At 37.0% G+C, this 16,413-nt stretch overlaps 2 protein-coding genes across 15 annotated transcripts in view; one reads left to right on the top strand and one right to left on the bottom strand.

The window, feature by feature from the left end:
* The window catches only part of col5a2a (collagen, type V, alpha 2a), a 42,589-nt gene extending 38,286 nt beyond the window's left edge, over positions 1-4,303 (top strand). Inside the window, exons 51-54 of the mRNA XM_017469854.3 lie at positions 37-343; positions 519-697; positions 1,733-1,975; positions 3,629-4,303. Of these exons, the coding sequence (XP_017325343.1) occupies positions 37-343; positions 519-697; positions 1,733-1,975; positions 3,629-3,775 (876 nt within the window). The 3' untranslated portion in view covers positions 3,776-4,303. The remainder of the gene's footprint in view (positions 1-36; positions 344-518; positions 698-1,732; positions 1,976-3,628) is intronic.
* A 1,561-nt stretch (positions 4,304-5,864) lies between these two features.
* Positions 5,865-16,413, bottom strand: part of gulp1a (GULP PTB domain containing engulfment adaptor 1a) — a 128,463-nt gene continuing 117,914 nt past the window's right edge. For 13 of the 14 annotated variants that reach the window (XM_053680773.1, XM_053680771.1, XM_053680770.1 and 10 more), the window contains 6 exons: positions 15,407-15,544; positions 14,593-14,709; positions 14,289-14,375; positions 12,598-12,727; positions 10,905-10,999; positions 5,865-6,831 (listed from right to left, as the gene is read on the bottom strand). In XM_053680773.1, coding sequence (XP_053536748.1) covers positions 6,760-6,831; positions 10,905-10,999; positions 12,598-12,727; positions 14,289-14,375; positions 14,593-14,709; positions 15,407-15,544 — 639 coding nt within the window. In that variant the 3' untranslated portion in view covers positions 5,865-6,759. Of the gene's footprint in view, positions 6,832-10,904; positions 11,000-12,597; positions 12,728-13,945; positions 14,171-14,288; positions 14,376-14,592; positions 14,710-15,406; positions 15,545-16,413 lie in introns of all 14 variants that reach the window. The other variant, XM_053680781.1, reaches the window with a different exon arrangement.

Raw genomic sequence — 16,413 nt, 5'->3', positions numbered from 1 at the left:
ACTATGTATAGTTAATTATTCGTTTTTATCTTTCAGGGACCTCCTGGAGAGCCAGGTCCTCCAGGTCTACCTGGATCCCCTGGACCACCAATTGCTGCAATGGAGGATATGTTTGGAGGCCCTCAGGATTACGATGCTGGTCCTCCTCCTCCTGAATTCCCTGAAGATGAGGCTCTACCCAAATCTAATTTAACAGACATGTTCCAAGCTGACCCAGGAGTCCAGGCCACCCTTAAGGCTCTCAGCAGCCAAATCGAAAGCATGCGCAGCCCTGATGGTAGTAAGAAACACCCTGCTCGCACTTGTGAGGACCTTAAGCAGTGCTATCCACTGAAAAAGAGTGGTAAGTCAACCACTGGACCAGTCACTGTACTGTCAAACTGTTGAACATTTTTTATTTTTTTTAATAATAATAACCAAAAATGAAAGGTCTCATGGTGCAAGTTCCCATATATATTATATTATAAATAAGACCAGTAATTGATAAAAAAAAAAAAGCCTTATTGTGTGATGTACAGGTGAATACTGGGTGGATCCAAACCAAGGAAGTTCAGAGGATGCCATTAAAGTATACTGTAATATGGAGACTGGAGAAACGTGCATCTCAGCAGAACCTTCCAGCATACCTCGCAAATCATGGTGGAGTACTCCAGGAAACAAACCAGTGTGGTTTGGAGCCATGAATGGTGGAACTTATGTGAGTACACGTTTATAGTAAACAGTTTACCGTTTACTGTCTTATAAGGCTACAGAAATATTCAGATTTGTGTTTCATTTTTTGTAAACTGTAGTAAATACAGTATATATCAAGAAAAAAAAGTTTATTTCACAGTTTTTGTCTACTCATCCCCACCACATTATCTGAAATGTAGCAAATTTGAAGAAGGCTTAAGCTCCTCCCTCTTGGCACAGTCACATCATGCCATATTTCACAGAGAAGCTTGATTTCTGAAATATATGTCAGTTTATGTATCATTTTCATATGCACATCAATTTCCTTTATAATCCTTATAAACTACACTAAGTAGAGTGGAAACACATGAAATTAGATTGTGTAACCCCCCCCCCCCCCCCCCCCCACCACCACCACCATATATATATATCTATAATAAAAAATAAATAAAACAATAAAAAAATTTTGTTTCTTGATGAAAAACATTTATTACATTTTACACAGTCATTCCCAACCCTAATGAGAAGGATATTACCGAGAAATTTTCCCAATATGTTGATTAGTGTTGGATTTATTTAGAATATTATGACATTCCAATAAACATTTCTCGTAAAAGCATTTTCACAGTGAAATACATATTTGAGTTTTAATACCATGAACAGACAAGTTCAAGGTTATTAGGACTGCAAAAACTTTGCTTAATTAAGTCTGCAAATGTATGTGTATTTAATTTGACAAATTGCATTTGCATGCATAAATGTACATAAAAAAAAGTTTAAATGCAAAAAAAAAAAAAAAACCCACAAAAAAACAATAGTAAGAATTTCAGCAATTAACTGGCAAAGACTATGATTATGATATTTATTTTTTAAACAATACCAATTTCACCTGTAGTGTCTTGCCTTAATTAAAAAGATCAGTGTATTAGATTGTAAACTGCAGATAATAGGCAGTAAATTGAACAAACATTACTGGCCTGCTTATACTATTAAAGCAAAATGATGTTATGATATCATATTTCCACAAACTACTGTCTGAAAATCCTTTGTTTCTCTTTAGTTCACTTATGGAAACAAAGACCAGCCAGCTAACTCAGTCACTGTCCAGATGACCTTCATTCGGTTGCTTTCCAAGGAAGCCTCACAGACCATCACATACCACTGCAAGAACGCTGTGGGTTACAAAGATGAAGCAACTGGCAACCTGAAGAAAGCAGTCATTCTCAAGGCCTCCAATGACTTAGAGCTCAAAGCTGAGGGAAATAATCGTTTCAGATACACTGTGCTGGAGGACAGCTGTTCTGTAAGTTTAGCCGGGGTATTTTTTTAAGGGACCAAATGTAGGCATTGGTTTTCAGTCACCATGACATCATTACGAGTGTAGAGTGTATAGTCAGATTTGAGTAAAGTACACACAGTGAGGAGTTAACACCAGAATTGCATATATAGTCATTTGGAATCATATACAGATGTGCGACTCTGACAGATGCACGCAGAGACAAACTTTACTACTCCAGTCTTGAATGGAAATCAAATTCGAATGACTGAATAATGAGCAGTATTAGTCAAGTGCCACTGTCTGACTAATAGTTGTAATAACAGTTGACAATTCAATCCAAATCCCATTTTATTTGTATAGTGCTATTAACAATAGGCATTGTCATAAAGCAGCATTACAAAAATCTGGATGTAGATTTAGATTTCTAAGCCAGAGACAACAGTTAAGAGGAAAAACTCACTGAGATGATGTGAGGAAGAAACCTTAGGCAGACACAAAAGGGAACTCATTCTCCTTTTGAAGCGCTGAGCTGCAAACTGTAAGAAAAAAGTTTGAGCGCTATGCTATTATTTTGACTTAATATCTGTCTATTTCAACTTAATAGTTTGTTATTTCAAGTTATTATCTAATTTGGAATGTTTTGACACATGAAAAGTAAATTCATGGATTTATTTTACAGTAGTAGTCATAACCTATTCACAATACATTCGTCTTACTGGTAGCTTGTAGGGTGATACATTTTAGGTATCACAAAAATAGTGATTACTCAAAATAAGAAAGAGAAATTCAATCTCAAAATAACATCTTTCGGATGAGACGTTAAACGGAGGTCCTGGTTCTCTGTGGTCATTAAAAATCCCAGGACAATTTTCGTAAAGAGTAGGGGTGTAACCCCGGTGTCCTGGTGAAATTCCCCCATTGGCCATTATCGATCACGGCCCCCTAATAATCTTACTAGGATTACTAGGTTACTGTGAGACACACCTTCTGGACACTGGCGTTTGGTGGTGTGTTTCTGATGCTCTCTCTCTATGGTGTGAACTAGGCACAAGTGCAGAGGTACCTTAGCTCTCGCACAGAGAAAGAGGCTGTAATGTCATGCTACATGGTATTTCCCTGTCTTCAGGTTGCTTTGAGTCTAGTCAGAAATAATTCTGATTATATTGGAATATGATTAAATATATGAATCTATGGCAATCTAAACTTTTTATGTGTCTAGTATGTATAATATTTCAGGTTTGTCTGTGTGAGATTCTCCTTATCGCGATATCTCAAGAACAAGTGGTTGAAAGTTTATAGGATTTATATGGAATTATCATTGTACCCACCAGATGACCTGATTAGATTTTGGAATTGATTCAAACAGGGCCAAAGACATAGCAAGGTCTAAGAGTATATGAGGAGTACAAATTAGTAACAAGAAGGACTAGACTTGTTGACAACAGTGGCAACTAGTTCTGTGAGTTTTAATTGTCACTTGTTTTTATGCTGTGTCATATTGCATCCATCCATCCATCCATCCATCCATCCATCTATCTAGCTATTTAACTCTGAATACAGGCCCGAGGGAATTATAAACTGAATTATCCAATTTCTGAAAAAATATTTAGCACTCAGAGTCAGCAATGTGTCTCACTGATTAAGTGCTCTTTCTTCTTTCTTACTCTCTTTTCACAGCAAGCAAACAGTAACTGGGGAAAGACTGTTTTTGAGTACAGGACACAGAAAACGGCGCGGTTACCAATCGTGGATATTGCCACTGTAGACGTTGGTCGCCCGGATCAGGAGTTTGGCATCGATATTGGGCCTGTTTGTTTTTTGTAAAAAAAAATGAGCAAAGATGCATTGAAGAGAATCCTGAGACTCTTGAACTGACTGCTGACAAGCTCAGCCTTGTACATAACGTACTGTGGACTGTTCCGGCCCTGTAGCAGGATATTTATTGCGCCTTTCCAATAACTGGCCCTTATTAGTGAGTTTTTAATTAAACTATTAAAATAAAAAAAAATTGCATTTGTTTGGCTCCATTTGGCTTGACTGAGATAGATGAGTGAACTCCAGTCCATCAACTGCTGTTTGAGACTGTGACATCCATTCCAGCAATTTGAAAGGCTAGACCAGTTTAGAAATGAAACACATTTAAATATTTTTGTGATAGTTTTTTTTTTTTCTACTTTTGTTTTTAAACAAATCACATGGTGCTATAGAGGAAAATGTGTTTCGGTGAAATGCTTTATGGCATTATGAGTGGTTTCTCCTGAAAACTGTTCTTAAAACTGATATCTCTATTCTGTTACATTTGCATTGTATGACATTTGAATGCAACTGACCATTAAATACTGAATACATCGAGTCATTAGCGTAAGCTACCTCGTCTTTACAAACTGGGACAAGTCACTGGTGCCATGTAATGTCACAACACTTCTCCCAGGAAAAGAAAAAAGGTACAGAGCAGGGTGAGGAGGTGCAAATAAAATCTCTTCAACACTGACAAACTCAGCGTCTCATTAAAAACCTGATTATTTTTTATTGTTTGTTTACTATTATGAATCTCAGTTTCATCTAAAAGTTTCATGGGTCGTTCTTGTGTCATATTTTATGTTCTGGGTTTTAACCACACTGGATTCATTGGGGATCCACTACTGCAGAACTTGAGCATGTTTTGTAAATACAGTAATATATAGATATCATCTAAGCATAAAGTAGAGTACCCATAATTTCTAAAGCATATTCCACATTACCAGCTTTGCACTTTCCTTTTGTTTTCTGTAAAAAAATAAAAAATAAAAAAAAAAGTCTCTAAAAATGTTGCTAGAGTATCTTAGAAAATACAATACAAAAATTATTTGGCTGGCTGAAAAAACAAAACATATATATATATATATATATATATATATATATATATATATATATATATATATATATATATATATATATATATATATATATATATTATAAAATGAATTTTCCTTCATGTATATTGCTTTGCAAATTAAAACATACACAGTAGTAAGGCCAACGGTCCTTTCTGTTGTTAAGATTATTTTTTTTAAAAATATATGCATTCAAGGTTGTGTCTATTATTCCTTTTCATTTCTCTTTTCCTTTGATGCATGACATTTTTTAGCACAATAAACTGAATTGTACATTCATATGATTGACGCATTTGGTACATATTTGAGAATTAATATGGTGCATCATCTCATTTCTGAGATGTTTTCTTTAAGTTTTTCTTCAAATACTGAAAAAAATCAATTCTTAAGAAATTCATCCATATTCAAAGATAAGTAATCAAAAATGTTCTCGCTTATAAACACTCACAACATTTCTAATGTACTCCTAAAATACATTATTCAGCAATGTCTTTGTGTTGTACTGTGTAAAATCTGAACTATATTAATGAAATATTAGTGTTGACTATTTTGTGACTACTATTTTAACTTTGTTATTTAATATATGTTTTGTATACACTAATAAGAAATAATTGATTGGGGGGGATACGTCCACAAAGAAGCATAATATATAAAAAGAATTTCCTAAAAGAAAAAAAAAGTATTTCCCAGATCATTCCAGTGGGATGGGCAATCCAAGATGACTCCAGCTCGTTTCATTACGTGGTCGCTGAGGAAGATGAGGTTTAATGAAGAATTCACCAGACGCACAACTACTTCTCGATTCAAATCTGAAAGACGGGACTGATGCAAACAAGTTCAAACGCTGAAAATGTGATGATTGCAAAAAAGCAGAAACTCAGGATTATTGTGCAATTTTGTGAAGTATTTTTTGCCATGCCACATCAAAAAAAATAAACCCTTCAACATTCACACCTGGATAAATATCTGCTTTCTGATAAACTGCCTCATGAACTGTGCCGTGGATGGTCGGTTAACAAAATAGGCAAAAACATCAGACCTCACATATTACTGTCTTTAATGACTACAACAGCAAAGGCTAAAATATTGCATACAAAGTAAAAAAATACAATCAAATCAAAAAAAAAAAAAAAAAGGAAAGAGAACAGGTAAATATATGGACAGAATACTTTTTTTCTCAAAGTGCTTCCTGGTGCAAGAATATACTAAAATAGATAATAATACCAAATTAAAATGCAGTACAAGTACACATTCTTACACAAACAATCCAGCTACAGAGTTATAAAATCCATCAAAAATATTAATGTCCAGTTAAGAAAATATTACAATGATTCTGATGAATAACAAGGGGGAAAAATGAAATGAAACGTAATCTAGAGTTAGCAAAGGGTAAGATTGATATTCCAGTATTTGTAAGTGTATTAATTAAGATGATGCTGCATGCTGTCATGAAGTGGACGTTTGTCTGATGTGAGAACAAATTAAAAGATCAACATCTGTGTAAAATAAGATCGACATCATGGTGTGCCATATGAAACCCTTCCTCTCAGGTTGTACCATCGGTTTTACTATCTACATCTATCAGTGCCCACACACACACACACACACACACACACACACACACACACACACACACACACACACACACACACACACACACACACACACACACACACACACACACACACACACACACACACACACACACACACACACAGAGAGACAGTCCTCCATGCCCTTGTTACAGTTCATACAAAAATAGCAATCTGGCATTCTGCTTCTCAATATACTTTCTTTTTGTAAACCAAATACCAAACGCAAATACATACAAATCTCAGGGAGAACACACTGACAACTTGACTGTAGACCCAAAATTTTGGCACTTTATTACAAATGGGTGAACAGTTAAGTTAACAAAGAAATGTCTTCCTGGCATCAGCAGCGACCGTCGAGTGGATCAAGGGAAAAAACAGTGCCCTCTACTGTTAGTCCCATTTTGAACCCCTCCTGAAAAAACAAACAAACAAACAAACAAAAAGAAAAACAATGCAATGAGTATGAGTAAACAGTCAGTAAAGTCAAAGCTATACAAACATAATGGTTAGATTTTTTTTTTTTTAATGTAAATGATGTGACAATGGGCAAATGAACAAAAACATTTAATTTGACATTTTATATTTAATTAAAAGTTTCTTAACACAGGAATCAATCAATTAAAAAAAAAAAAAAAAAAAAAAAAAAACCTAAACTAAAAATACAAACAGTTTGCTGAAGACAAGCGGACTAAGGACATGGATTACTGGAACCATGTCCTGTGGTCTGATGAGACCACGATAAACTTATTTGGTTCAGATGGTGTCAAGCGTGTGTGGCGGCAAACAGGTGAGGAGTACAAAGACAAGTGTGTCTTGCCTACAGTCAAACATGGTGGTGGGAGTGTCATGGTCTGGGGCTGCATGAGTGCTGCCGGCACTGGGGAGCTACAGTTCACTGAGGGAACCATGAATGCCAACATGTACTGTGACATACTGAAGCAGAGCATGATCCCCTCCCTTCGGACACTGGGCCGCAGGGCGGTATTCCAGCATGATAACGACCCCAAACACACCTCCAAGACGACCACTGCCTTGCTAAAGAAGCTGAGGGTGAAGGTGATGGACTGGCCAATCATGTCTCCAGACCTAAACCCTATTGAGCATCTGTGGGGCATCCTCAAACAGAAGGTGGAGGAGCACAAGGTCTCGAACATCCACCAGCTCTGTGATGTCGTCATGGAGGAGTGGAAGAGGACTCCAGGGGCAACCTGTGAAGCTCTGGTGAACTCCATGCCCAAGAGGGTTAAGGCAGTGCTGGAAAATAATGGTGGCCACACAAAATATTGACACTTTGGGCCCAATTTGGACATTTTCACTTAGGGGTGTACTCACTTTTGTTGCCAGCGTTTTAGACATTAATGGCTGTGTGTTGAGTTATTTTGAGGGGACAGTGAATTTACACTGTTACACAAGCTGTACACTCACTACTTTACATTGTAGCACAGTGTCATTTCTTCAGTGTTGTCACATGAAAATATATAATCAAATATTTACAAAAATGTGAGGGGTGTACTCACTTTTGTGAGATACTGTAACTTTTAATACAAGTGTTTCACATTCAAGCCTTTTCAGCACTGACATCAAACAGACAGAAAGATGATAGTGGGTTTTTTTTTTTGTTTTTTTTTTTTGTTTTTTTAAATCTGCATAAACTGTATAGACAAAGAAACACTTGAATGACTTCTATGAAAATGTTCAGGGCAGTTTGACAGCAGTGAATGAATTATGAATTTAAATGTGAGAATGAGACAATACAAACCATCTCTGCCTCTGTCAGCAATAAGAGGAAAGACACAGAAAACAGAGGTGTAAAATACGGCTAGTATTAGAATAAAAAAATTGTAGAAATACTGATAAACCTATTGCAATGGAGCATTTTGATATTTAATCATTATTATTGTTATTATTATTTTCTAAATGAGCAGAGCAGACAGGATATTACAGGTTATATCACAATCTTACTGTTTTGCTAATATTTTTTCCCTGTACATCTAAGCAGATTATTTCTCATATACATTCACATAACAGACTTTTTTGTTTCATGTTGTTCAGATTGCTGTGCACTGGTTGTCAATAAGCATGTCCTGAAATATTTCACTTTGTCTCATTGTGGCGAACTCGCAACTACACTTCCCAGAATGCGGTGCCAACTACAGACATGGCTGACGAGAACTACACTTCCCGACCATGCACGCGCTCACGTTCGCCGGAGTACTGAGTGCTAACTGTGCTGCATCATAGGTTATAAAAGGCCTCGTTAAGTTCAGTGCCTCGCAAAGTAAACACCCAGCAGCTTTTCCTCTGACGTTCACCAAGCTTTTGTTTATGTTTTGGATTTTTACGCTTTTTTTTGGTCGTTTTTGCCTGTATTTGGATTACGTTTCCCTGCTTATCCCATTCTGGATTGTTCGCCCAACCTACTGCTCACTTCCGGCTTCCGGCTGATCCCCGCACTCCATAGATATGTCTTTATGGGCATCATTTCTCACTTACTCAATATTTTCACAATATTGTGAATATTTACTCTCTCTCTCTCTCTCTCTCTCTCTCTCTCTCTATATATATATATATATATATATATATATATATATATATATATATATATATATATATATATATATATATATTTAATTTAATACAATTTTATTTTTATTTTATCTAAGAATGAATATATAGTAAAATCCAGAAGACATTTGTCACATTGGGTTCTCCATTCAACCACCATTGACTTCAAAGTATGATTTAAACCCTTCAGTGTTGTAAGACGGCGCCCCCTTTTGGTGACTTTAAGGTGCTGTTTATCTGGTAACACACAACTGATTACAATCAGCAAATGTTGATGTGATGGTCAATTACATATGAAGCAAATGTGTAAGACTTGTATCATCTATATGAGTTGGTAAATCACGCTGGATAGGCTAGGTTGAAGAATAACAGAACAGCCATTACAATATCTCTGGATATTAATTTCTTAAATTTCCCAGTGGTGAGAATCGACAGTGAGTCTAATGTTATGCAGGAACAAGCAAATTTAGCCAGCTAACACTGTAGTGAACTATTCCCAAGCCCTATTGACCACAACAAACAAACAAATGAGTGGGCATTAACAAGATTTAGAGGCAAACACTGAATTTCTTCAGTTCTTCAGCCCAATAGTCCCCAGCTAACAGTGGTGGCTCAATGGTTAAGTCTCTGTGCTACTGATCAGAAGGTTGAGGGTTCAAGCCCCAGTGGTGCCAAGCTGTTGGGCCTTTGAGCAACCCTCTCTGAAAATTTGTTGTATGTATTTTGTATCCTAACAAGCTGGGATATGCAAATAAAATCATTTCAGTGTGCTGTAATGTATATGTAACAAATAAAAGCTTCTTCTTCTAATGGTATGCCTCCAAATAACAAATTAGCCACTGTTAAGTAGGGTGATTTTGTATGCTCTTCCACAAAATGAATTCCGTTGCGTTCAATGGAACGCACTAGTGAATAGCCACTTGACTTGAATAGGCACTCTATAATTTAACCAAACTCTCTAAGCTCAAACATCATAAACCTGTATGATAAATGTGCTGCTAGGTATTTCATTAAAAACACTCATCCTTCTCTCTGATTTTCTCACCTTCCGATCCTGCCATTTTTGGAATCCCGATTTAGGTTTATTTTTGCCAGACATTTTCTTGTCAAGCGGCAGCTCAACTAAGCGCTTCACCCTCAATCGTACAAACCACGGACAGTGGACAAAACCATTATTTTGGAGGGAGGTAATGGTTGGGAAAATATGGAACCCCATAACTGTCATCATATTTCACCACACTAGGGTGCATGTGTCATAAGATGTAGCCTAATGTTATGATATCTATGACTTTTTTTTTGCACCTTGCCTTTTATGTCCAATGGGGATCCTACTCAGGCCATGTACAGACAGTGGGCACCACATTGTATCATTTTCTATGGATATAGATTAGCATTTTGCCCCACCCTAGATTGCCACCCCTATAAAGGCACTGGTTCTAATCTAGCCACTGCATTATAAAAGGTCAGGCTATTACTGAATAATTAATAGCAGTTACTGAATGATATGCTTTCAAATTGAAGAACTGGACATTAATATGAGACTTAAAGGAATTAAACAGATACCTAAAATCAAAGACAACAGAGTTTTGTTCAGTACAGACAGTGTTCAGGCCAAGAGCAGGATTATATTCATACATCACAGCAGGGCCACAGCAGGATCTACACAGCTGGGACAACACACTCAAATTAATTACAGTGAGAGTGGAAAAAGTCATGTCCTCATAACGATCCCTGACTCAGCTTTGGAGAAACGCTAGGAGAGATTGATATGAATGGAAATGACCGATGGGAGTCTGTACTCTGTGCCAGTGCCAGCACATACCGTCTGCTCCAGCAGCTGCCTATGTACAGCAGGCCATTTGTTTAAATGATTTCTTTGCCCATCAATTATTCGTCCATAATTCAGAGACATGCAGTCACCTGCATCTCATCCAGCCGCGACTGGACGTCTGGGGGAAAGTCGGCACCACCGCAAGTGAAAGGGTCAAAGGGCTCGGCACCAAACAGGTCCCTCCCTAAAGGAAACAACATGGACATAATGCCATCAACAACGCTGACTAAGTTGATATAGGCATAATAAATCAATACCAGGGTTATGAACTACAAATATAAAATCAGAGACCATATTTAATGTTTGAGAAGAGAGTCACGCTTTATACAGTGAGTACTGAGCAACTAATGTCCAGGATTGGGCTGGTCAGGCTTGAAGGGCCATAAAAAGATGATATTGGTTGATTTTCATAAACTGAGACCTGCCTTTATTTTATTTCTAAATATAATATAAATAATAAAAATATAAATATATTTTGTTTCATGGCTTGTGATTGAACACAACTTGTGATTGATATTTTCTTAAGTTAAATGTTCAGACTTATTTAGGATTTATTTATGAGGTTATGAGCTGACTTTTTGGTTTAAACTCCTTTCGCTGATATGTTTTATCTTCACTTTGGTTAACAGCTTCCTACATTACCCACAATGCCGTTTGACTACTGCTGATAGTGGCACGAGTAGGATTTCTCCCTCAGTACATCTAAACCTATAGAGAGCGATGCAGCAGTGCTTTAGTCCTTAGGCTCGTCTAGCTCTTTCACCTCCTCATATGTACACTGTGCTCACTCTGATCAGCTTCCAAAGCGTCATACTAATACCACCGTCAATGTTGGTCATCGCTAAGATCACTAACTAGCCGAGATAAGTCTCTGCCGTACCTCAGCACCACTGCTGGTCACTACGTCTGCACGGGATTTCTCATTCATATGATGTTAAATGTAGTTGGAAAATGGTGAGTGAGAAAAGAAGCTCTTAGTTTTTTTGTTTTTAGGAGCTAACAACCAAAGAATTAGCACTAGAATCTCTAAACACATCACAAATATTCCAGTCTAAACATATTTAATGTGTTTCAGGGCAGAGGTTTCGTTTAAGAGACTTTCACTAGCCATGAAAATGTCTTTATGCTCACTGGACGTGTTACATTTGCGCTTTAGAAAATATAAAATGAACAACGTTTTAACTAAACTTCAATCAGAAAAGGATGAAAAACTAATGCCATGTAATCAGCACGACGCTATGACTGTAATACATTAGTGAGATGATTTAATCTGTTGACTGCAGTTTTAATCAGTAACGTATAATGGACCACATCGGAGAAAATAACCTTCCCAACCTTTATCGTGAATACTGATAGAGCTCCAGCTGATGGAAATATGGTTCTAACTGAACACATTAAGACTTTGAGGATGCTTTATTGGTCACTCGATCTGTTTATCAAACACGATTAAATCAGAAGGATGAAGAAGTAGGGAAATAGTCTTTAGTAGTCCAGATAGCAATTACACCGGATTTCATCATACATGGAAAAATTTAATGCAATCCCATTCACAACTGCACTGTCAGTGCGAGATTCTTCAGAATATCTTAATATAGAATATTTTTTCTCCTATTGTATTAAGATCATTTGGTTATACAGAGTCTAGAGGCCAGCTGATCCTAAATGTCGACCAGGTTACACTTTTATTGTTAACGGTTCAAAACACCATGAATGATAAATGAATAAAAGAAAGACAGATTTGATTATTTGATGATTAAATGATCTCAATTAGAAGAAACTGACTGATCTCTGTCGGTCTTGCTGGAGGTGGAGGAGGTGAAGAATTACTAGCTGGGAGTGGAACCAGAGGTGCCACTGGAGAAAACGGAACCATGTCGAAAATATCCGTGGGAACTTTGGAGTTGTTACCCCCCTGCCAAAAAGATAAGCAACGGCAAGATCAATAACTTCTATATTTATAGCACTCTATAGTACAGTATTTGCAGTTTTCTTGCGTATTAACCACATCTGTTCAGATTTTATTATAAATGTTTCATCAAATAAAATAAAACAGTTGTTTCGTAACCCTTTAATTAACTGAGCCACATACTGTATATATACATATACAGTATAACCTTATCTGTGTGCATTAAACAGGTAGAAATATTATAGTGTAATATACAGTGTCCTTCAGTACTATAGGCACGCTTGACAAAAAATGAGCAAAAGTTCTGCTAAATTACCAGGATATTTCAGTTCAAAATCTGGTTGCCTCTGCCAGGAGGTTAACGTATAGCCATATATACTGTAGCTTTAAATAAGATAATGAGGCAATGTTGAACAGGGAAGTCCGCATGCGCGAACCTAAGAATATAAACAAGCTTAAATTGTTTGGCATGAAGGAGTGGACTCATCGGCTGGCTATAAAGCCTGTGCACAGGGGCACTGCCATGCTGGAATAGATTTGGACCTCTTTATTCCATGGGAAGTGGTAGCACAGTGGTTAACACATTGGGCTGTTGATCAGAAGGTCATGAGTTCAAACCAAACTACCACTGTTTGGCCCTTGAGCAAGGCCCTCAACTGCTCAGATTTATAAATTAAATAAAATGTAAGATGATCTGGATAAAGGGTGTGTGCCAAATGCTGTAACTGTAACGAAGGACACTTTCCACATATGGTTGGGTGTCCACATACTTTTGGTCATGCAGTGCATAAACAGATCAAAAGTGTCATGTTTTTCAATTAATAATAATAAAAAAAAATGTAACTGCTGAAAAATTGCTGTATTGAAAATAGTCAACTACAGCAAGGTAACTGTAACTCCACTTCTTAACACGCTGAATCACACCATCCTGTCGTTGATTATATTTCAAAGGGATAAGCCCTGTCGTGCTTCATTCTTGGTATACACTTCCTTTCCATAGGAAACATGCTCAATATTTGTAAAAATGTTATTAAGTGGATAAACCTATAAATAAAAGTGTTTCTGTGCTATAATTGTTTTTTGAAACACTGACTTGGAATTATGCATGATGATAAGATAATGCTCGTGCATACAATTACAATAGTATAGAAAAGAGGAAAAAAGAGAAGAAAATAAGTGACAGAGGAAGAGAAATAAAATGTTTGGCTTTGTTTTGGCTGTTACTTTTGGCCGAGGGACCCCTGCTCCAGTGAGAGGCTTTGGCAGAGCAGGTTTGGCGGGAGGAGGAGTCAAAACTCCAGCCGATAAGCTGGAGTCAGGAGAGCTCATTGGCGTTAGTGTGACAGAAGAGATTTCTAGACAGGAGAAGGAGGTCAGATTGTGACACCAGAAGAGAGACGAGGGTCTCTGCAGCATGTACGCCTCGTTAGTAGAGTTAATGTGAAGCAACTGCAGGAAAAGAGATCAGATAGCTCAGAGATTTTAAGAAGCAGTTACTACACAGCATTTTCTCTCTCTCCCACACTCACACTCACACACACACACACACACTCCATGCAGTCCTTACAGGAGGAACCGGAGCGATAAGCAGTTGTTCCTCAAGCGTTTGCAACTGTTTTTTCAATTCAGAGTTTTCTGTCTCCAGCTCCTGAATCTGTGTGGAGAAGAGTGAAGTCAATTTTTTTTGTTGTTGTTTTACCTTTTTTAAAATTATTATTATTATTATTATTATTATTATTATTATTATTATTATTATTATTATTATAAAAAAGCAATTTTCAGGCTAGGTGCTGGTTGAAGACTTGAAGTGCTGTCATTACAGTGGATGTGTATGAGGAAAAAGGAAAAAGCTACAACATCTTCAATCTTACTCTTTTCTGCAAGCTTGCTATCTGTTTCCTCGTCTCCACGTCTTTCCCTCCCGACTCCAAGAACTTTTTGTATGCCAGATCAAACGCCTGGCCAATAGTCAAAGTGATCTCTTCTGCCTAAAGAAGCACAAGGAAGACACGGGCATTTTTGGTTGTCTTAATACAGTGCAGCACTTTTCTACATATTAATCCTGCTTATTAATATTGGCATAATATAAAAATCTGTCATTTTTCAAACAGCTGCCGGTGACTTGAGTTCAAACGTTACATCAATATTTACTCTTTTCGTCCAAGGTCACCTCTGAGGTTGCCAGATTGTTCTTCAATAGAGTGTTTCAATAGAGTTTAGACCACAGCCGTTAAACATAAGCACCCAAAAAAAAAGGGAGAGTAAATTTATTAATGTAAGAAATTGCATTTTTCTCCTTTTCTGTCAAATGTCATACAGTAGAACATAAAAAAAAAAGAAAAACAAATATGAAGATGTGAATGAGAAGATGCCAAGCACTGTATAAATAACCATAAAAATATATACAGCACAAAACTGGAATAAATTCCAGTACAACAACTGCCTAGATCTCTTAAAAAAAAAAATCATTAAAAAAATAAAAATAAAATAAAACGTTTATAGTTACATCTGAGGTCTGGATACCAATCTGTGCAATTGAAGTAATAAATCCTCACTTCATGTGCTTACGTCAGCACTGAAAACAGCCATATAGAACTAAAATCACACCTTAGCTCCCCATCCATTTCACAGTTCAAGTGATTCGCAGCAATCACAACAATGAGCGATGAGCGTGTATCATCTTACACATTTTTCACTGTCGAACACGTAGCAGAGATGTTTGTTAGATTCGGAGTCTTTGCAGATAAACGTGAATATCCTTTTGTCTGTTTTATCGTCTGCGCAGAAGGATATCCGGTGCAACTGGCAATTGTGCTGCACTTCCTGGGAAGAGAAGACGTAGTTCATTTAATAATATATGAGAGTCAAATAAGTGACGTACTGTATGTCCACCTGAAACGCCATGTTACTGAGAAACGGGACAGCGTAAAGTCTTCCCATGTCAAACTGTTGATTAAGAAGAAAAGGGTGTAACAGGCAGTTCGTAACATTCAGAGGTAAAGCGGTGCATTTTCCATCAAAGGAAAGTCTTTAGGGAAGAGCATTTTTGCTTTTTCCGTCTTATCAACTTCAAGAAAGTCATTTGATGAGAAGTGCTATAGCGTTAGTGATAACAAGAACCAATTTGTTTTTGCAGACATTCAACAACATAAATGGGTGAAAGTACTATGAGCTATGCTTTATTTTTATTTTATTTTTTTTATGTTAGCTTCAGCAAATTGCTGTTGTATAAGAAGAATAAAACACTACAGGACATGCTGTTATTGGAAAATAATCCACCTCAGGTATGGTAACCGTAATGAGTAGAGTCAGGCCACATCACATCGCTAATTTTTTTCCTCTAACAGTGCACCCTCAAGTGTTTTATCCTTCACAGAATAGATTTTCAAATCACTCACCACTGGGCTCATTGCTCGACATTTCAAATGTGTAGTGCAATAAGAGCATCGTGTTTTAAACTCAGCTGAAGTTTAGTTCAGGTTTGTGGAGTGCTGTAGGTTGTACAGCAGTGAATTGATCGGGTGTTGTTCGGTGTTATGGCTATAACAGAAGGAAGGATGCTGCAGCATGAGGCACATAGCTGTACTGGAGAAAAGCGATTATTCAGAAAGGAGGAGGGGTGAAAGCAGAAGATGGATTACCCGACAGCAAACATCAATACAACAGCAGCGCATATTCTATTAAAAGATGAA

This window comes from Ictalurus punctatus, chromosome 6 (assembly GCF_001660625.3).
Source record: "Ictalurus punctatus breed USDA103 chromosome 6, Coco_2.0, whole genome shotgun sequence".
Lineage (NCBI taxonomy): Eukaryota > Metazoa > Chordata > Actinopteri > Siluriformes > Ictaluridae > Ictalurus > Ictalurus punctatus.
This window is presented reverse-complemented; position numbering and strand designations above follow the sequence as displayed.